The 23,670-nt window shown below is 36.3% G+C and overlaps 1 protein-coding gene across 3 annotated transcripts in view; it reads right to left on the reverse strand.

Annotated features, from left to right (window-relative positions):
• TNS3 (tensin 3) overlaps positions 1-23,670 on the reverse strand; it is a 282,436-nt gene that overhangs the window by 63,052 nt on the left and 195,714 nt on the right. For all 3 annotated transcript variants that reach the window (XM_075212670.1, XM_075212668.1, XM_075212671.1), the window contains exons 18-19: positions 9,951-11,138; positions 1,510-1,676 (exon numbers count right to left, since the gene is read on the reverse strand). In XM_075212670.1, coding sequence (XP_075068771.1) covers positions 1,510-1,676; positions 9,951-11,138 — 1,355 coding nt within the window. The remainder of the gene's footprint in view (positions 1-1,509; positions 1,677-9,950; positions 11,139-23,670) is intronic.

A 23,670-nucleotide genomic window follows, 5' to 3' on the forward strand; every position in this document is an offset into this window, starting at 1 on the left:
AGCAGAACAGACTAAGGGTGCAGACATAATGCAAGGGGGAAGGTGATACACAGAGAAGACAAAGAGGATCAGAAGACGAAAAAATAATCACACTGTGACAGCTTCTCAGAAGACGACATAAGGCCAGTGGGACATAAACACTGTAAGGGACATGGAAGACAAGGGGGTGTTGGGCGAGATTTCAGTGTGAGATATTTCTACCTATGTCCTGAAACTTTGGGGTGCTTTCCCTTCTCTAGTGAACGGAGCACCACAATAAAACTAGATAATTGAAGTTCATTACCAGCAGTGCCTATTACCAGGAGAAGCTGTCACAGTGTGATTATTTTTACATTGGAGAAGCTGCTTGTGTGATTTTTATTATTATCCAATAACAGCAGTCTGCTAGTGTCTGCTACTGAAATGTAGTGCCCAGCTCAATTGCTTATGCTAATAAGACAGCACCATAGATGGAAAAAGGGGAGCTCTGGGATTCTGGATTTGTGGTTGTATAATATGCTGGAAAATTGATGGCGATTGGTGCATTTTATGTCAGATGATCAGGCGCTGTGTAATATGGAGCAATCTATTACTATGTTCTGAACAACTGGTGGGCCATATTATATGCTGTTTAATAGGGCAAAACGGATGGAGGATGATCACAGATACACATAAAGGACTAACACAGTGCAGGTTAGCCTGGTCAGGTATGAGCACCCTCTGACTACGCTGGCATGCCACAAGTTTATCTATATACAGAGTTCCACAGTGGAAGCCAGGTTTCCTAGAACTCGCCTGTACGCATAATTGACTACAGCAAGAAAGGTAATACTGAGAATTGGCAACTATCCCAAATTACTTAGATTCCTATGAGTTATAACCAACAATTTTATAAATCTGCTGTTGGTCATCACAATCACAAGCATCTGTACATCTAGATGCAGTAGCAATACATAGTACCTACTGTTTAAACAAGTGTGAGTATTCACAGAAATTGGTTAACGTGAACCCATCAGCAAACTGTTGAAGATTACACAAGTTCATAATAGACATGCAATGTTAACTTTAAAAAGTAAAATGAATAATTTACTTTCCCAGCCCTTAGTGGTCATTGAATTCATGAGCATTAACTATGCATAATTTAGCATCTGTTGTGCATGACAACTAGACCCAGTATCTTTGCTAAAATAGCACATCAGTATAGTATATGAATGTATACTGCCTCACCTGCCTCCTCCTGTAGTAAGGATGGAGGAAGCTGCAGTGCAGACTTGGATGAGAGGGATTTGCAAAGGAATATTAACACAATTGCAATGTTGCGATAGGGAATCTAATCAGAAGCAGACTCCGCTGCAGAATTTGGCTCACAGGGCTTACCTTGGCTCAATATCACACTTTTTCCACCAAAGAGCAATAGTTGTAACCAGTGACATTCTGTGAAATACGAGATAAGTGAAAAACAGAATGTGCAAAAGTATACTCCATCAGAAGTTAACACTTTTAGAAAGGCAATTAATTCAACAAGAATACCTCTTTGGACTGTGATTGCCTCATCAAAGCAAATGACCTGGATGTCGAGTCTTGCTCTGGAGATTTCTTCCATACATATCTGGTATACTGCGGATCTGGTGTATTATTATCATATTGGCCAAAACTAAGCTTTCGAGCTCTGGCCAACGATGCGTCCACCTGTGAACCTGTGAGCACAAACATAATGGTTAGTTGTTATTATATAGTGAGAGGCATTTTTAAACATGATCTGAAGTTAAAATATAGGATCATACAGAGTGCTATGGTAGTCAAGTGGTAACTATCTGAAATTTCAATAGAGCACCTCACACAAAAAAAAGCAGATTTGTGTACTAAGAATTTTTATCTGAGACATGATTCGGCTTTGGTAGCTTGTGCCTATTATCAGATCCTGTTCAGTCTTCTTTGGTAGCAGCTTTTTTTTTAATAAGTTGAGCTCTATGGTTTACTAAGATTCAGGAACGCCACATACCTTGAAAGCATTGCAATGTAATATGTTTACCAGATATGTGAATTTGTTTTTGGAGTATACCATTAGCTGTTATTCGGTCTTTGTGCGTGGAGACCAGTTCATTGATTATATTTTTAATACTCAATACTCCACCTGGTCTGCAAAGGTCTGTGTTCAGGGCCAGAGAAAGGCCTTATATTGTGGGAAGCAGTGAAACTACAGTTATGTGGCTGAATGGGGTCTGGCCCACCCCACTGATTCAGAACCTGTCTGAGCTGCTTATAGTACTACAGATATGGCTTATCTCAGGTACTCGAGCAATACTTTGTAGCTAAGAGCTATCAGAACAATACTCACTAGACATTGTGGGAGGAAGGGCGATCAAGGCTGATATACCTTTGTGCTGCCTGCACTTTGAGATGAAGTAAGCAGGGTATTATGTTTTTGCCAGTGTGGCCTCTGCAAGCAGGAGGAAGACCACAAGCTATTTAAGCAGCTGTATAGACTGAGGAAGTGTCAAACAGCAGTCATTAGAGTCTGTAGCAGATGTATGTTGCCCTTTTGTCATATTTTCCAAATCTATGAGGTAAAAGACCTGATGGTTGCAATTTAGTGCAATGCTCTGCAGATGTTTGCCTTAGCTCAGTTTCGGGCCATGTTACCCCACTAATAACTTTCATGAGAAACATATATAAGATATACAGGTTCTTGAACAAATTTCTTTTGGTTTTGCCTTAGACAAGCTTTTTCTCCTAACATCACCCGTTTTGCCCCATGCTAACATACCCCAACAATTACATTATTCTGTTCTCTACTGCTCATATATCACCTCCATCTCTACTTTCCCATGTCCTCTACACCCACACTTTATTCCCTCTCTCTCACAAAGTTTGTCAAACAAAGATAACACGCATGTTGTTCTATAGGCCTGGTTGACAGTTTAAAATTTCAGTCTAAGGGACCAATTCAATTGTGTTATTCTAGGAAGAACGCAGCCTGCACAGTATTATCGTTAGTATGTTAATTTTAACAGATTTTTCTGGGCCACAAGCAAAAATCCAGGTTAAAATTACAGTATTAACGTGTTATTCCAACACTAACGCGGCAGAATTGAATCGGCCCCTAAGATTGTTATTTATTTTATAATTATATTTTAAATAGGTGCCATGACCTGTCTGAAATAGTTATTGTGTTCTCTGGGGAGTAAGAATTTGGTAAGAGTGCCCTTGCCAAATTTAAACAATGTCTACTGTCAAATGTGAACAAAAAATGGTGCTATAATTCAGATTTACTGCATGTAAGTGAGTATTCCCTGCCCCCATTCACTTTTCAACCTGTGCTGCAGAGGCAGAGTTATAAGGATACTCTTGAGACAACAAAAATGTTCCATTAAAGAGAATGAACATTGCTTTCCTATTAAGTCAATGCTTTTAGCAGACAAGAAAGTTTCTCAAGAACATTCGGTCTAGCTCACTGTGTGAATTAATCATGTATATACATCTATATAATGAAAATCAAGACAACATTCTTATGGCAAATTATTTTCCATCTGATTAGTAAAAAAAAGAGGAATACAGGAAAATAGAATCATCTGGGTAGATAACAAGAGTGTGCAAACCAAGCAATTTCACACAAAGGAGGCTTATGTGTAAATTAACCCTTCTGCAATCGTAAGACAGGTCTAATGCTTTAGCAGATTTAAAGGCAAGCCTGACATCTACTCTGTAAACCTTTCTCTTTAATCTGCTGCAAATGATGTTCTTGAATGCTTAGTGACAGTAGAAAAATGCAAACAAAGCATCTGTGTCACAGAGCATATAGTAAAATTATAGATGACAGAACAATGAGCCACTCAAGCTAATATAAGGATGATTAAAAACAAAACGGTTTCAAACATCTTAAGAGATAACGCCACCTAAAAATGAAAAGGTTTGAGTGGAATTAAGTGAGCTAAATAAAAGAAATTCTCACACACCCCTCTGATCATTCTCCTTGAGACAAGCTTTTTTCAAACTGCCCCTCGGACCTTCCTATTCACTCTAATGGAAAGCTGACAAGGAAGGGGCCTTGACAGTACTGCATAGGACCTCCTGTTCATATCCTTATATTGACCTGCTGAATCGGAGGAGTGATCATTTTTTTTCTATTGTTTTTGTAATACAATTGCAAGTTATCCTTTAACTTTGTGACGATGGCAGTTGTATTTTGTATTGTAGTGATCCTTCATTTCTGGCTGTGTGCATTCAATTGAACTGTATGTTCAAGTAAAGTCTCCATTTGCTTTAGGAAAACACCAGTGACACTGCACCTTTTGCATGCACAGTAAGGGTGGCAACAGGGAGCTTTCAGTAGATGTTACTCCACTGACCCCAGTGCATCAATTTGCAAAAATGCTGCTGCCTCCCACAAAACCCAAGTGCACACCTTCCAAATGTTCCATTTGCAGCAAGATACTTTCAAATTCGGACCATTAAAGAGACAGGGCTTACTGGGAAAAGGTGGTGATTTGGGTGAAATAGAAGCCTGGCTTGCACTGATAGAGGGCTGTACTCATTTTGTCACAATTTTGCCTGGGTAAATGTTGGGAGGTATAGTATGGGATCATTGAAATGAATAGATTCCATTCCCATACCTATTTAAATGCTTTTACTAGTGCTAAAAAAGTGTAATTTGAGAAATCAATCGGCAAGGGCCTTGGGGTTTTGCTGACAGTCAGTGTTCATTGATCATGGTGTGCATGCAGTAGCCATCTTTAGTTAACATTTGCAAATGTAACACTGTGCTATGCTATTGCAAATGCCTTAAATGTCTAATTCAAGATGCATTACTGTAGTCTATCAATGTTGATTTTGGTGTACAGAAAGGAGTATGGGGGAAATTCAATTGGCCACATTACGGGTAAAAGTTTCAATGTCGGCTTTTTGTTCGCAAGCAGAAAGCCGGGTTAAAATTACCATAATAACAGTAATAAATTTAATGTCGCACTAATTCAGGGTTATGGAGGGGAACTAAATCCCCCCCCGAATCAGCGTGGCGTTAACGTTATTACGGTAATTTTAACCCCACTTTCTGCTCGCAGCTCAGGAAGCTGCAAGCAAAAAACGGGCGTTGAAACTACCGTAATAACGGTAATAATGTGCAGGCCGCGTTACTTTTACCCGTAACGCAGTCAATTGAATTTCCTATGAATTTGTGACACTTTTATCCTTGTTACTGTTTTTTTATTTCTGATGTAACTCTATTAACAACAATTGTAATTGTAAACTATTGTACCAGGATCAGAGATATCAATGATAAATTCCTAAAGACTAGTGCACATAAGTATTTTTCCCTGCATCTATTATCCCTTTTTTTTTTGTTTTTACTTAAAGAAAACGGACTGAAAATGTAAATATTTTTGTATGACAAAGGTGCAAAAGTACTTTTTTTGGGTATTTACTTTTGTTCTGTTTGGCTTTAAAAAATATAAGCTTGCCTATAATATGTACCTACTTTGTTGCCATTTTTCTACCATGGGAACAAATTTAAAAACACAAAATAACTACAGCAAAAGAACAATTTTTGAAAGAAGCCTGAATAAAATATGACTCCTTGTTCTTTACCACAACTACAAAATCATCAGCAAATGGAATTCTAGGGAAAGTATTTCAAAAGATTGTGGGCTAATGTACTCCCTTGTGCACGCACCCTAAACCTGGCTTCTTTACCAACCAATATATCTCCCTATAATCTGCCCTGCAATCATTAATCATTCCTAGAGAGTCTATTCTTGGAAGGCAACTTTTTCCTAAAATAATCTTGATTACCCCACTGTCTTGTACAATGAAGCATCCAACATCCTTTCTGTTTACAGCTTTATGCCAGCAGTGGAATTTGCAAAAGACAATCATTTCCAAGTTTTCCATCTCTAATTGTGGATATTAGTCCAACGGTACAGTGCAAGGACAGTTGGACAATCAATAGCAATTTTAAAAACAAATTACAATGCCCGAGAACTGGAATAAGGCAGAATGTTCTCTATTCCTAGCCTCAATGACATTTGTCTTTTCCTCCCATAAATAGAAATGTCACTAGCAGCAAGTACACAAGTTGTACTCTGTATTCTACACTCCGAGCAGTAATGATCATGGTCATGAGTTCTATTGCAAATGAAAATAATATATTTAACTTTCTCAGTCATTTAATTATTTACATTTTGGATAACATAAAAGTGAACGATAACATATATCACTTGTTACATTACCACCTGTCACACTGCATTGCATGTGATTAGATGCCTCCAAAACACAAACATCAGTTATGTTCAACACACTTCTGTAAGCTGTGTACTGGTTAAACTCAGTCTTGGCCTGCCTATTTTCTTATGTCGACAGCAGTATTATAAATATTTATGATACAATCTGTGTAAGCATTAAGAAAATGTTTACAAACTTTTCTAACTAATCCCCACTCCCAACGGCACATGATCTGACCCAACTCCTCAAAAGCTTGCAAGAGGAACTGTGGTCAAAAGGGCACTTTCATATCTGGTGGAGTTGTCCAAACATCTCAAAACATGAAAAGGAGGAACACTGCCTCTCATATACACTAACAGACTGGACCATCCCCCACCGATATCCCCAAACTCAAAACTGCTTTTAGAGGACATATCGTTAATACAGCAACATGTCCAAACCTCTAATTGAAAAAAAACAAACAAACCTAAAGCTCATCCTATAACAGTAGTGACCAAAAGAGCAGCAGACTTGCTACTTTCAATCCATTTCAAGTAGTTTACACAATTATCCCATCAAATTACACACTGCATGGTCCCCCTGGCCTATGATCAAACTTCTTAATATCATTGTGACTCAGATACACTGTGCTTCTCATGCCTCTTATACATGGGTGGTTGTTTTTGACAGATGTGGGTTTTTAAAGAGATTGGAATGCACAGTGTAGCTCCATATCCTAAAACGTATGTGAGTCAATGTGTTAGTAAACACTTTAAGACAAGCATTGCATTACTTTTTTTTAGGGTCTACAAATTTCGGAGGTGTTTGAACACAAGCACCTACTAAAAACTGACTATATCAATACATACTGGTGCACATTTTTTTGCCTTAGAAATATATTATGTGTGAGAACAAATGGAATCATTTTGCTATGTATATCTTTAGTAGGAGCCCAAAAGGAGCTTTGCACAGTTGCTAGGTCTCAGTTGTTGGTGTCTCCGGCTCCATTTACTTGATTAGCCGAACATAGTCTTCCTAGGCTCTAGACAGCATTATCAGCTAAAAAGTAATTATGCAGCTAGATATTGTTTGCAGTACAGTGAGAACTGATAAGTAAATGAGAAACAGGGAGTAAAAAAGATAAACTGTAGCTCTGTCCTATATGAACATATTTATCAATAATCAAAACAGTATAATGTTATCTACACTAAACAGATAACTATTGAACCTTAAGGAACCCATTCACCAGTGTGGTAAAGACTAAGAAGAGTAGCAGAAGAGAGCACTATGGGAGAAAGAGGCATGGAGAGAAAAAAAAGACAGAAGAATACAAGAGAACATCTTGATTTTTTTGAGGGGTGGAACAACATAAAATAACTGGCAACTATATTACAACACAAGTGGCTACAATGTTTTAAACATTCACATCAGCCCTGCCCCATTGGAGCTGACAGTCTAAATTCTCTATCACACACACTAATGTTAGTTTCATCACACACCAATTAATTTAGCTTTGCAGATCACCCTGACGGAACCTACAGGAGCACAGAGAGAACATGCAAGCATCACAGGTACTACCCTAGTCAGCATCCAACCCAAGGCACCAAGACAGCAATACTAACTAATGTGCATCAAATTTTATTTTTTAAATAAGAATTAAAAAGAATCTAAAAACTTAGTTAAAATAAGGTTTAAATTAATAGTGGCAAACAACAACAGGATCAAAATTTAAATATTATATCTCCCTTCAGTGTTCTTTGTTATTTCATGAATTACATCTCTTATTTAAAAACAAGATCTATTGCTTATCTGATTGCTGACAAAGTCGCTTCAGGGATCAAAAATTACAAGATTATAAATCCAGTTCAATGATAATACCCAATACATTTAGAAAATACATCAAAACACACATTACGAACAACAAGGGGGGTATTCAATTGTCAGCGAGTTGTTTATCTTGACAGCGTTAAGTCATTTTAACGCTGTCTTTTTCTTTTTAACTGAAATAAAGTTTATTGAATTTTCTAATTTAATTGCAAAGGATACAAAAAAAAAGAAATAGAGAAAGGGTAGGACATAAAGGGGAAAGCGGTACATAGTGGGGACGAAACACAACAATATGTCATAAAACACCAGCAATCTAGACATTTATCACTTTGTAGTATTTAAATATAATTATAGTCAGTAGACTAGTAAAACTAAAGATTGGCACTCTAAACATAAGTCATTTTAACTTTACAATACGGAGACTAGTCCATTCCATCCTTGTACCTAGGCCCAAAAGCAAATATTTCTTAGATCAAGGCACGAGACACTGAGTCTGAGATATTCAGCCTATGGGGGGACTGGGATGGGGCCCCACCTCAGTCTGTGACGTAATTATGCCAGCTACGCCATTTCACTAATGGGGAAGTAGCTGCCGTGGAATACGGAACTCCTAGGGTCTCCATCTCAAAGCTGAAGTTCACTTTAGATATCACCTTAGCCAAAGACGGGGGAGACAGTTGTTTCCAGGCCTGAGCTATAGCAGCTCTGGTTGCAATGAGCACTTGGCCCATCACATACCTGTCCCAGGAGGGAACGGAGGGGGGAACGCTGTTTTTAATCATTTTTGAGCGGGTTAACTTTACCTGCAATCCAATAACATTTTTAACGCTACTTTTTTTTCATGAAACGGTCCTCTCACGCTCCAGTAGAAGGTCTATTAAAAGTATATGGTGTGTGAGAGGCAGCCGCTTTAAAAGCTATTCAATTGTTTTTTAAAGCCACAAGTAAAACAGGAAAATATGCTGTTTTATCTCGCACTTCCTTGGGGTGTGTTAAAAATAAAAAACCTCTGAAAAGTATTTGAAATCATGTAATAAATGTGAAAAAAAAGTTAAACTTATGTTTATCACTAATGCCTAACTTGTGTAAGTTGATTTTCTTGTGAAAAAATAATGAAATAAAATAAACATAAAAAAAATGTAAAAAATTAAAATCACTAATTAATTATATTTATGAAAGTTTTTGGTACAAATCTGAATTTAGTAATGTGTTTTGACTTGGTATAGATGATTATATGGTAAAAAATAGTTCAATTAAAAAATATGCTAAAGAAAGTACTGTAATGTAGATATTTCAATGTGTAATGCAATCTAATGTATGGAAATGTATGCAAACCCTTTTACTTGTGTTATACATGACCGCGTTAAAACTCCCCTTCATTCCCCTAAAATCTCGCAAACACAATTTTTAACGCTCGGGGGCAGCGTTCCCTCTTTTTTCAATTGAATTGCATAAGTTTTCCTGCTGTACTAATTCAAAAACCTGCGGGAGATTTTTTTTTTTTTTAAGCGGCGGTGAAGTAAAAAAAACAACAACAAAAACTAGCTAACAATTGAATACCCCCCTAAGTATACTGTTGTAACTATACACATTCCCTATGCTCTCTTGCTTTGCAAGAATTGCAATGATTAGCCGTTTGTAACCAAAGTCCTGCAAAACTGAATTTTTGAAGTTGCAGAGATTTGCAGCTACAAATTAACTGATTCACTATAAACTTAAACATGTGAGACACAACAGGAATCGGCAGGTGAACAGCTCTGAGGTGACCTGCTCAAAAATATTTTACACCAGAAAAGCGCAAACTAATGATTACAATTATTTAAATTGGAACCATCGCATATAGTTCTTTATAATTGAATCAATCATTAATGCTAAACATGACACTTTTTTCAACATTCCATAAACATATATTTATATTGACAAAACTACAAATTATTTACAGTTCTTACCTTCTTGGAACATTTTTCTTCTTTTCTCTGTATCTAAAGGGGTATGACAGCCACTAATATCAACATCAGCAATAAGTGCACTTGTATTTGTTGCACTAGAATTCATTCGTGTTGGAATAGGTTCAAATGTTGGGTCCAACTCCAAGATTAATTTATTAAGTTGCTCAATTGATTGGTCTATATCCAGTGTTGGAGAAGAAGACAAGTCTTCATTCTTCACTTCTATCCCATTTGTTGTTGTTTGTGTTGATGTTATATGCCCAAAACTTTCAGGAGCCTGGTCCTGTGTAAAATTTGACACACTCCTTTGCACAGCATCTTTGACCTTAAAACCTCTGTTAGATATAGAAGGGACTTTAGATATTTCGGATATGTTAGATGTTGAATGTAATGAGCCATGTATACCAAAACGACTTTCATTTTCAGGATAGCTATACTGATGTGAACTAACCATTTGCTGTTGGCGCACCCAAGTTTGAGTTGAATAGTTGCTTTGTACATACGGAGGTGGCGGAGCAGTTGGCTGCTGAACTTGCTTAGGTTCATTGATGTTATATGATCTTTCATACATATGGTCAACACTGATACCTAGGTCAGGTGCTAAGCTATGGTTGTGTTCATCTCCAGTGTTACTGCAAAAGCCATCAGAGAGTAATGAATTCTGACTGCTTTTATGACAACTAAAGTTTCCAAGATTGTTAGAATGTTGCCCTTCTGATGATGACAGAGTACCTATGCTGTCGACACTGTGTAAATCGTGATTTGGCATTTCGTCATCTAAAATATCAGTTTCCCTGTCTTTGAGTTTTGTGTTTCCATTCACATGAATTTGAGCAGGGACTATATGGCGTGTCCCACTGTATTTGTTTTGAGCATCAGTCATATCCTTCAGTGAACACGTTTGGTTATCTACCCCAAATCCACTAAGTAGTTGATCCAGTTCTGCCTTTTCTTTTGGACTCAGACCTCGTTTGGTTTTTGAAGAAAACTTTTCTTCAGTTCTTTCTGTTCTTACGGAAGCTGTAGAATGCCCGGAATCACTGCTGACAGACAAAGTGTGATCGCTATGATCAGGGCTGCTTGTCAAGGGAACCCCAGAGTCAATAACTGTAACAGATCCATCTGAAAGGCTTTTCTTTCTTACTTTGGCATACAAACTTCCATCAAGCGGGCCCTGTGTGTGGGGCACTGTGAAAAAATAGAATAAAACAAAAAATAAATATTAATTTGCTCTGGAGTAAACACAGAAATAGACATCAAGTATTGAATAAATATGATAACATCTAACATCTGATATAATATTTCTCTACCCATATACCTTGTTCAACCCACTTACTACTTGTTTAACTGAAACAAGCTAGTGAGCAGAGCCAAATGTTCTTTCAGCTGAACTTCCAATTCCAAAAAATAATATATATATATATATATATATATATATATATATATATATATATATATACACACACACACACACACACACATAAAACTACATGAGTGCTACTTGACCTATTTTCTAGCTCATACAATAAGTTTAACAACTATAATTATTCATTCCTTATTTAGGTGTATTACCACAAAATCTTTAATATCCAAAAACACATATAAATACTTTAAATCCTAAATAGACACTACTGCATCTAGAGAGCAATGGTGGCCAAAACGGCAAAATACTGACATTGAGTTATGGACAAGCAACTGGCTGCCATTAAAATTGTGAAGCCTGCCATGACATACAATAGAAGAAAAATCTAAGAATATACTTTTGAAAACTATAACTGATGTTGTTGAATATAAATAAATAAATTTAATAGGTTATAAGTACATCTTATTAAGGGCAAAATCGAAATTAGAAGAAAATGTGTATCAACTAAATATTATAGCATGCCAATGTTAGAAAAAGATCCAATCAGAGTATAGTTAAGTAAAGATAAATAAAATAAAAAAATGAATAAAGATTGTATAAAGACTGAGGCTAAGGATGCAAGCATATAACTGTACAAGTTAACCCGTGCCATGTTACCCCACTAATAACTTTCATGAGAAACATATATAAGACAAGTTAACCCGTGCATGATACTCATGCATTCTAGTCAAATCAAGCTACTTAAGGTGTTAAAAAGGTTCTTGTCATGCATTTGGGGCTAGGCCAGGCATCCTCAGGGGAAGAGCGTTACTTCCCGACGTAAGCGCCCTTTTTTAACGTGGTTTTGTCCATGTCACCACCTCATCATTCTTCTCCATCACCTCATCATTCATCTTCATCGCCACATCCTTAATCTCAATCGTCTTACTGTTCTAAAACCTCTCGATACACAACGTTTCTGCTAAACACCTTATCGCTGTGCTTAATCAGTCTTCCTTGAAGGGCAGTATTCATAACTTGCACTTTCACATCACTGCTTCTCCGTACTCGTGAAAATGCGACATACAATTGTCCATGACCAAACACAGGCTCTGGTAAATAAATACCCACACGGTCAAAAGTTTGAGCCCTCAACTGGTAAATTTAGCCTTTACTACCCCTCCCATGGGGGGGAAGGGGGGATGATGGATGTTAACCGACTTCACTATTATAATTTTTTTGTCAAATAATGTCAGTATACCAAATTTCAGGTCAATTGGATGAGCCCTTTCTGAGAAAATAGTTTTTTACACACACACACACGCCGCTAGGCTTTTATATATTAGATATGGGAAGACCATTACTCTAGATTATGCAAGTTTTCTTTTATTCGATTTTGACTCGTTTCCATCCATATAGCTACTGTCTGTAGATATCTGTTCTCCAGAGTGACTATACATTGTATAGATAATATACAATCTTAATTTTATTACTATTTATTATTCAAACAGCATACTAAATGTAAATTAAAATTTAAAAAACAAAGCCTTCCCTGGATATGTACAGTACTAAATTAGCATCTTAACAGAATGTTTCACCTTGAAGTACATTCAACTGAAACAGATTTGTATTCTATGCATTATTGGTAATGCTCTATAAAGCAAAATATTTTTTTCTTTCAATAGTGGAATACCTCCACAGATGAATATCTTACTAGCCCCCTTTACTTTATGACCTATGATCCAGCCCATTTTCCCCATTTCAACTACATTTCTGATGAAGAAAACTGAAGCTTGGCTCAGTGAAATTACATTTTAGACATTGGATTCTAGGTATAAAGTTTGGAAGCAACCTTTTTCTCAGACTTAACTGATACACAGAGATAGAGCTTTTATTGAAGACCACTACGATCAAATGGAACTGGGCTATAGAAAGTAACCTCAACAAACTTCCATTACTAGAGACTCTATTGGGACACAATCTACCTTCAGAAGTGTTCATAACGCCTGTTATTGAGGGTTGCTACTTTAGAAACCACTAGTATGTCACAGGCTGCATCAAGAAAGAAAATAAGACTCCTCTTTAACCACCTAGATCATTATGCTGTTTATAGACCACTCTAACATTGCTTACCCTTTATGCTCCTAACACCACATTGACAAAGTTTTTTGACAACATTTCCGACAGACTCACTGATCTGTCATCCCAGACCCTGATGGTAAAGGGTGACTTTAGCACAGTATTGAATGGATTCATAGATCTCAATCGACCCAAAAATAATTCCAAAAACTTAACAAAACAGTTTGCTTTAGACTCCTACAGGACCACAGACAGTAAGGCTCCTGACACTGCCAACATCCAAAGACTGGAACTATGCCTCTTTCTATCACCACCACCATACTACCACACTGGCCTATTCTGAATTCCCCAGTGATTTCTAGCAAATTATCCTCAGCCAGTGTACATAAGATCAAATGGTTAGAAGACATACCATGAAATAGTCCAAGCCAGATGTTAATTAAACAACTTTATTACTCAAAATATCGAAACCAAACATACAATGGAAATACAATTTTTTCTTCAAAGGGAAATAAGCCTGGCTCATTACTAATCAGACAACTTAGACAGAGCTTGATATCCCACAATATAGTCCAAACAAAAAAGAAACACATTACGGAGCTGACCCTCATGAAATGCTAACAGAATTTGCTTTTCACTATGTAACACTATTTGATGGCCACCACTATGCTACACAAATGCGAGTATTTGCGCCCACAAAAAGTTAGTTGAAATTACATTCTGTCACAGAAGCAGATCCCAAACAAAATGCTCCATGCCGCATATCTGTCACTCACAAAACAAAAAAAAAAAAAAATACCCTCCTTCACTATGGGAGTTTCCAAGCAGATATAATTAATTCAGATAACACACTGTATGCCAGGATTGTGTCGGATCACCCGCTCCCCTTGTTAACCAAACTAATTAATCCAGATGGGCTTCATAGGCAGAAGGGCGCTATAGAAAATGTGAGATGAATGCTTCAGCTTCTATATGAAACTCAGTCTCACTTCATCCCTCCATCCACCATCTTACTTGATGCTGTAAAAGATTTTTACAAGGTGTACACACTACAGAAATGTACGACCAATGCGCTATCAGTAAAGAGGGGTGGGGGGGGGGGGTCCCGATCAGCATGCTGGTACATACATACATACACATTATACAGGTTTTAAAAGATTTACCCTCTCAGACCTGTGCTCTTTATCTGTCAACCATCTGCTGAAAATATCATGACTCTGTAAACTCTATGGAGATCCTGATCGTGAGTACATACTACACTACACACACACTACTACAATACACACTACAGGATTGGAAGGACGTCATTCCATAGCCGAAAGAGATTTATAGTTCTGTTAACAATCAAATGAAACTATGCAATGGGCTTTGGAATGACCATTGTTCATCATTTTAGTGTACACACTAATGCAATATCGGGCAGATCAGTTGTTTATCGCGCGATTGATCCAATAATCGTCTGAAAACACTTTAGTACACTTTTGTACTAAGCCTTAAGCTTTCTTTATCATTTTCTTACTGGACTGCAAACACCTTAAAGCTCTCATATGGCCCAAGCCTGATTAATGGGTTATCTTTCTCATTCCTTCCCAAAATAATGGGATAGGTAAAAATGTTCATTACACCACTGTCCTTGGCATTGTAAATGGTTCCTGCCCCATAGATCAAACCCTGGGGGCTGCTCTATGCAGTATTTTTTTCCCCTTTGTTTCGCTCACAAAAATGGAGGGAGCATGAGTGGGGATGACCAATCACAAACCGCAGATAACAGCTTGCAATTGGTTCTCCTGCTCACACCTCACCTCCTTCCTTGGCCATGTAATGTTGGTTAATTATGTTAATTTGCAAGAAAATAACAGTTTCTAAGCATCTACTTTGTGCTTCATGCTGACCTCACTGATACAAATGCTCGGTTGATCTTTTGCAAAATTGAGAACCTGTGTCCTTGTTTGTGATACAGTCCCCATAATGTTTTGTCTGTGGCTGATTGATCTGGGTTGTGTTGTAAAGCGGGAAGACAAAATGATACCTGCATGCTTTTTTTTTTTTTTAAGATACAAGTGGTAGGCAGCTTAAATGAGTCAATTATTTAAGCTACATCAGCAATTAAATGCATCTTAACCAACAAGCAGATTTGTGAATATTTTAAACCACTGTTTAAAGGCAGATGTAAAAAGATTTTGTACAAATTGCAAGCAAAAAAAAAAAAACCAAGAAAGCACAACACAGATATGCTGATGGTTAAAATCCAAATATTGTGTTTTTAGGAAAACAAGTTGTTCTCCAATCATGAACGGTACAATATTTTAGAGACAATCAGATTTTGTATTATTCATGAAAATTAACTGTGCACTCAACTGCACTGCTAAATTAGTTGTCCAATAACATTCAAAATCACATACTCTTGTAAGGCCATTCATATGACTTTGCAACAAGAGTCATTAATCTTGTGGTATAAAATTTAAACTTCAGTATAGAACAGGGTGCACTTCAAATTAGAAAAATCATAATAGTTTATGATTAGCTGCAATAACGGCTACCATCAGAAATTGTGGAGCCCATTACCACCCCGCCTTCCTCGATCTTGTGTGGACACAGAGGTGTAGAGTGGAGCCATTATGGCCGAACCTCAACATATGCCCTTTACATGCTATCAGAGCTTAATACTATAATAATACTCAACCTTAACAATAATATCCACTGTACATATTAAAAACACCCACCACATAACATTAATCACTCCATATCACTTCCTTATCTTCCAAAGCAGCCATACATCCACATGTAGAGGGGGGAGGGTTGGAACAGACAGGTTAGATGAGGTGAAGTAGTAGGAAATGGGATGACTGGGATAGGTGCAGAGTAGTGGATAATGGGAGCCAGAGGAGGTGTGTGTGTGTGTTTGTGTGTGTGTGGGGTGCCAGACTAGAAAAGAAGGCAGCTTATTGGTGACTGGTCCTGGGGGAGGAGCTAGCCACCAGGAAGTACAACAAAGATGGGGCCTGTCCTCTATAGGACAGGGCTGGTCCTGAAAATACACAGGATCCCCTACTTCAAAATATGCGGCCCCAAGTGAGGGCCTCAACAGATCATTGGAGAAAAAATGCTGGCCTTGAACGGTGGTCAGTCCAGGCCCCATACACTAGTACCTCCTGTATCCACCTTATGGAAGTCCTAGCTGCAATAAACCTCTAAAACTGCACCACCCTCAGTTTCACCTGTTCCAGTTCCATATCATGTCAAACAACAACAAATTTGTTCCTCATGGTAAAAGACATCTCTTTAGTGGTTTGCTGCTGATGTCATATTCTTCTGATCCATTGCTGCCATCTGTTACCAATATCGCAGACTGAAATATTTGTCTGTGATGTTTAATACAGACCAACAGCAGAGTACTACCGCAGTTCTGTATGCTAGATGCATTTATCAGAATTCATTCTTACTCTGTTTCTTTTATTGGTTAAATGGCTAATCCATCCAGCTAGGTAGAACTGTGATTGCTGACATGTTGAACACAAGATGGAGTACAGTCTTATTTGTATTCAGAATTCCTAAAGTTGTCATGCCTGGAGAATTCTCCATCTCATGTGCCTGTTGGGGGGAGGGAGGTGAGTCTCACATGAATCTTTGGGCATAGCATTCCACAAGAGCAGTGTTTAAAGTAAAATACAATGTGTATATATATATATATATATATATATATATATATATATATATATATATATATATATATATATATATATATATATATATATATATATATAAATTGCAATGAGTATTATGTGTATGGATTTGTAGCAAAGTGTCTGTAGAAATTGTATTCAAGTATTGCCAGCTACATAAACGAAGTATTACAATTAAAGCTGTCATGCACATATACTATTATATCTTCTGTTCATTCATTTGATTGCCAACAATTTTTAAATGGTTTTAAACATCTCGAATTGTACTGATTAGGAAAGACATCAACAAAATTGAGTATATTTACACAAGAAAAAGGCACCAGCATGTCGCCATGTAGTTGCTCTCTATGCAAATGTTTCCAATGTAAGCAAAACAATCAAATCACTCTGAAGCAATCTTTACTATGTCTACAAGGCACTTAGAGGACAGCCAATTTCATCCAAAAAAGGGGTATTTAGTATAAGAGAATGTGAACATAAAAGAAAGCAAAGGAAACAAATTGGAATACAAATTAACGAAATAAATAAAAACAAAATAGAAGTTTCTGTCTTGTAAAACAGAATGAACCAAAGAAAGAAAAAGCCATACATACAATTACTATTGCTACTTACTTTCATAAGCAACAACATTGATTACATCCTTCTAAATCATAAGTAAATGATATTTAACTTAATTTTTTTTAAGAGTTAAATATGTAGCAGTCAAAAATGGTAGTTATGCCTTCATGTGTTTTTTATTTCCCAACTGTGAGCTTGATAACATGTTGCACTGACACACAGAATGTTACATCTGATCACAAGCACTATCCTTCCATGTTCTTCATTTTCCTATGTGCTTCTGAATTGTCACTTGGGTTGGCAAAAGATTTTATCCATCAGCAGAAGCATGTGAAATATAAATAATTTAGATGTGGATTATACAAATATAGGTTATGGTTCATTTTGTGGCAAGTAGGGGTCTGAGTGCATATGGGGGAATTGCGTGGCAAGTGTGGGCTTTTTGGGACAAGTTAGTGGCTGATGTGAGAGGGTAGAGGTCATTCTGCTGCAATGTTTTTATTATTGTGATTAAGGTCAATGTGTGTCCCTTTTCAAGGTTATAGTGCCCTTTAAATGTATCAAATTGCCCATCATTAATTTAGGCACACTACAGAAAACGCTCCCTAGATATCCCCATACTTGGTGATTCTGTCTTCTTTTATTACATGACACCTTTCATCAGCACTGGGATTTGGAGTATAGATTCAATACTGGGATACTTTTATATCAGTCATTTTTTTATGTACACAATAAAATATTCTGTGTGTTTAACATATAGTAAAGTTTTTACTGATACCACTTATAGTGTTGCGATCAATCTGCTTTATTTTAACAGGCGCCCAGTTCATATAAATGCACTGTACACAAATGGTTAAACATCAGTATGAAGCAAAATTGCTTAGACACAGTAGTGTAAGACAAATAAAAAAAAGGACACAACAGCATTTACTGTAATGTGAATTACAGTAAATGCCAGGAGATATTGGCATCAGCATCTTCATGTGCATAATATCAGCAAGAGTTGCTCCAAAATGACTGCCATGAATGAAAATTACCCAATGAAAATATTGTTACTTTTTTCAAATCTTCCTCCTCTTTCTTGCTGATAAAGCAAAAATAGTAAAGAAGTTATATGGCTTTTTATGACAAAGATGTTCTTCATCATTGCAGCTTTGGGCCACTTATCCAATCCTATTAATAGCATGTAAACAGGTATAGGAATAGAACAAGTTCGTTCCAATGATCCCATAACCTTTTGCGTTCTTCCATTGACACCTACAACCCATAATGTTTACCTCCTCATGTTGTGATCGTATTTGACACGCAGTGTCACTGGTGTTTTCTTCATGCAAGTGGGTAGCCAGTGACAGAAAGAGTGAGATCACTATTTGCTTTTATAGATCCCAATGTAGTTTTATGTAGGGATAGTAAAATGTTAAAGTTGATACATTCTTTTCTTGCTTATAAATGCTGTATCAGTAGGACATCTGTAAAACCCTATCCCTTTATTAGTGCAGTGCAACTAATGAAACATAAGGATACATAGTACAGTCATATCAGCCATCTTCCAACTTTCACATACATATCAAAATATTCATACAATGAAAGATCTTAAGATATTGATATTGTGCATCTGTTCCCTACATTATAGCAAGCTACTTTTTTCTAATATTTAGGATATAAAAGAGTTGCAGCAGAGTGCTTAAATACATTTACAGACTACTACTTCAACACAGAAAGAGAGACGGATACACAGAGAGAGACACACAGAGAGGCGCGGACTCAGAGAGAGACAAAAACTGAGATATTCTATGCCCATATATTAAGTTTAAGTACATGCATTAAGTATTTCAAATGTAGATGATGTTTCTTAAGTAAAAGTTGATTTTTACTTTATTAACTCCTAGTCTGCACATTCCATTTTAAAACATAACACACAGAGAAGCTGCTTGTGTCTCAGTCTGTATTTAAATTCCAATGGCAACATGTAAGCAGGAAGGGAGTTATGACCTCCAGGAATGTTGTAAGTCATTAAAACATCAAACTTGAAACTCAAGTCAATGATTTACAATGGTACTCTGTCCAGTCCACATATTATTTATTTGCAGCAAGACATTTTTTTTTTCACACTTAAATTATTCAGAAAATGTACAGGTTAAAAGACAGATGCATAAGCTGAAAATCTCCATCACATATCAAAAATAAACATTCTAATAAATCCTTTAAAGCAACTTATATTGTGGTCTATATATTTCTGATATTCATCACGACAAACTACCAGAGGCCAGAACCCCCTAGTACACTCTGTAAAATGTATTTCCTGTTCTGCTCTACATTATGGTCTTGTCAAGCTCTCAAAGAAAACTGATTTGGTAAAATGTTTCAACAATGCTTTGCAGCAAACAAGTTTTAACTCTTATGTACGCCGCACAAAGTAAACAACAAAACAAAAATTAAATCAGAAATCATTAATTGAAGAGATACTTAACGTCCAAAACTATCCAGTAACACAATATACACTACATATACACACTATATGTGTATATGTAGTTTACTAGCGGAATTACCCAACAGTAATAAAGCCATAAAACTATTTAAGTTCTCAAAAACAGCACTACCTTTTATAGAATATATATGTACACATTTTTCACCAGTTCATACTAGAGTAAAAAGCTACACAACTCTACACATTAATCAACAGATCAATTATAAATTATATGAACATCTCTAAAAACAACAAATGAACATTAGTTTTCAATATATGACACCTGATGATTCTGCTTGTGGCCAGGCTGCTATATGGCATAATCAGTTCAATGTCGAATACTAAAGCGTAATAAAATTAAAAAGCAATTACAAAATATAACAATAAACAAGACATAAAAAAACACCCCACTGCTTAAGGCCGGTCAATTGATTCCTGGCGTTTCCTGTCTTGAATCCAAATACCTGAAGAAAAGCTTTGAGTAAAATACCTTCCTTTCTTTCCCTTTAGAATTTCTGTTGATGTCCCACAGCTATTCCCTTTCCAATCATTCATCACTTGTGAAAACACAGTTAAACACAAGCCAGCTAGGCAAACACATCCAAGGCTGACTCGTAAGCTAAATATTTCAGTGTAACAAACCTTTGCAGTTGGCTTCCCAGTCCCACAAACAGCAGAGAAATTCATATGCACTTTCTTGCATATGCTCCTCTTTTACTCTCTTCACAATAAAGCCCTCTCCTCCACTTCCAATACATTCCTGCAGAATATATTCACCGCTGAAGAGCAGAAAAGCCTCTTACCTTTCAAGATGAATGAAGGAATGTGGAAAACGAACAAGAGAAATGCATTTTCTTCCTTTAAAATTCAACACTCTTTTAAACAGTGCTTGAAAAAGTCTTCCTGCTTTTAATAACTGTACTTGTTTGATGGACAGTAAAAGTTCAGACTGAATAAAAAGTAAACATGAAGGCGGAGAAAAAATCCCTAATCAGATTCACTGAAATAGGAACTCTTGGAACAGAAAAGTAAAAAGGGGGAGGTGAGGGGAGCCCAGGAGAAATGTGAAAGTGAGCCTGTAAGCTATTTCATTCACTGAGGCTCCACCTCTGCCAGATATGTCATTTAACCATATAACTGCCTCTTTTTACAGTGCACATTTATAGTGATCTATCATCTCCACTCTTTGTGCTTACTGATGGAGAATATCTAGTCCTAGGATAAAGATATCATCCATCAATAAATGTAGATAATAAAATATAAACTGTTCAATCAACAGAAAGCCTGCATATTACACATACGTGTACATGAAATTGTACACAGTCACGTTTGGATTTCCAGCAATAAGAACTTTGACTGACAACTCTTGATAATTTTGTCTATTGCAAAGTATCACATGAATGGATTTTAAAGGAAACATTTAGAGCTAAATATGACAAAGGTAGAAAAGAAAAACAAACGAACAAAAAAACCCAGATGATTTCTTTGAGCTTTGCCACAGCAATTTGCAGGTCTTTCTATAGTTCCGGCAAAGTATTGGCTTAAAGTAACCAATAACAATGTATGAAAAAATATATGTGTGTGTGTGTGTGTAACAGTTTCTTATGTATTTCTAGAGTGGTTTATACATATATTTAGTTTGCTAGTTTGGAGGGCATAAGGACACACAAAAGCCATGGAATGTTGACTTGGGAGAAATGGTACAGGAAACCTATTACCTGCTTTTCTTCTAGCATTGGGTGCCAAAAGATTACTAGATTATGCAATTTATTATTAAGTTTTACTTATGTAGGACCAGCATACTCCACAGTCCTTTATAATTGTGCTTATTAATAAAGGTACAGGCTAACTTATGTATAGTGCAACAGTTCAACATTTTTGTGCTCAGATATTTAGACTACCTATAGTGTATTAACATCTCTGCTTCAACTGCAGACCACAGCTCTGTTACTTTGTGTATATATCCATGCCCTACAGCATATAACAAATAGTAAAAGGAAATTACTTTTTTTTTTTTTTTTCTATTGCGAATCACCATGATCTAGTGGTTCATTTTAAGGGTTTAAAATCAGCTCGGGTGTTTTGGGTGTAAAAAGTTCCACATTTTAGGCCCATTGATGCATTTAAAAAGAAAAGAAAAGAAAAATAAAAAGACTTAGGGCTAGATTTACCAAGCTGCAGGTTTGAAAAAGTGGGGATGTTGCCTATAGCAACCAATCAGATTCTAGCTTTCATTTATTTAGTGCTTTCTACAAAATGACAGCTAGAATCTGATTGGTTGCTATAGACAACTTCCCCACTTTTTCAAACCCGCAGCTTAGTAAATCTAGCCCTTAGTCATCATAGCCTTCGATTAAAAAAATTAAAGCTTGCAATTGAATCAGTGAACTGATGAAAAATGCATATAAAACGTTATGCTTATTTCAACTACAACAGCACACAAAGTCTTCATTAGCAACATCCAATGCGGAAAAACTGGTCACCCTAGACATGAACTTTGTGTTCTTTTCAGTCTCTCTTTAGCTCCAAACCTGGTTTCTTGAATAGCGTGAACAAATAAATATTATATATATATATATATATATATATATATATATATATATATATATATATATATATATATATATATATATATAATATGGATTAAAATAAATTTATTCCAAGAGGAAAACTTTTTTAAATGCTTCACAGCAGTACGAGTACAGCCGCAATATTTGATAAATAGGGTACTTACGATGAAAATAACCACTGCATAAGGCAATGCGATAACCAGTTTTATTGCCAGCGAAAACAGCTCTCTCTTACCTTTGATAAATAGAGGCCTTAAACCTTATTTAATGAACGGTGGACAGAGACATGTAAATCCCAACAGATATTCTGTTTTAAGAGGCTATTGCTGTAATTTATAGAGAGTGTTTATGTTCCTTTTACCCCACCTCACACTAGTCTTAATGGTTAATCTATATGGCATCAATAGTTCGAAAACATTAATGCTTTTTCATATGTATTTTGTATGGAAGTAGTTTTACTACTTTTTACTAAGTATATCTTACGGTAAATGGTAAAACATTAAACACAGCATATTACAAAGGAACAACATTTAAAACAACGATTAAAATTTTGTCTTGAGTAACATCTGTGTCTCGCCACAGAAAAGCCTATAAACATTCCACTTTTTTACATTTTAATTCTCTACATCATAAGAAGTTTGCCTGTTGCAAACTAAATGCAGGTAGTTTAAGTTTGCTTGAACTATATAATTAACTGAGAACTAAATAAATTAAGCCAAATGACAGCAATATATAAAAGAGTACCAGAAATTTTAATATATGCCAGTGCAAAAAATGTCTATTCATGGGTACTCATTGAGGTTAGGAAAAACCTACTAAAAAAGAAGACTACACTGTAATAATGTAGGAGTATAGCAGGTGGTTTAATAATGTCCATCAACACAATTCTCAGTGTCAATAAGTTAAAAAAGGTGATGTGCATCAAGTTCAACCATTCATTAACTGCAAACATCCATTATGGTTTTGGTTAATCCCAGGGAAATTCCAGTTGAGGCAGTTTGGAAAGCTGTAGTGAAAAGGT

Source organism: Mixophyes fleayi, chromosome 5 (assembly GCF_038048845.1).
Source record: "Mixophyes fleayi isolate aMixFle1 chromosome 5, aMixFle1.hap1, whole genome shotgun sequence".
Taxonomy (NCBI): Eukaryota; Metazoa; Chordata; class Amphibia; order Anura; family Limnodynastidae; genus Mixophyes; species Mixophyes fleayi.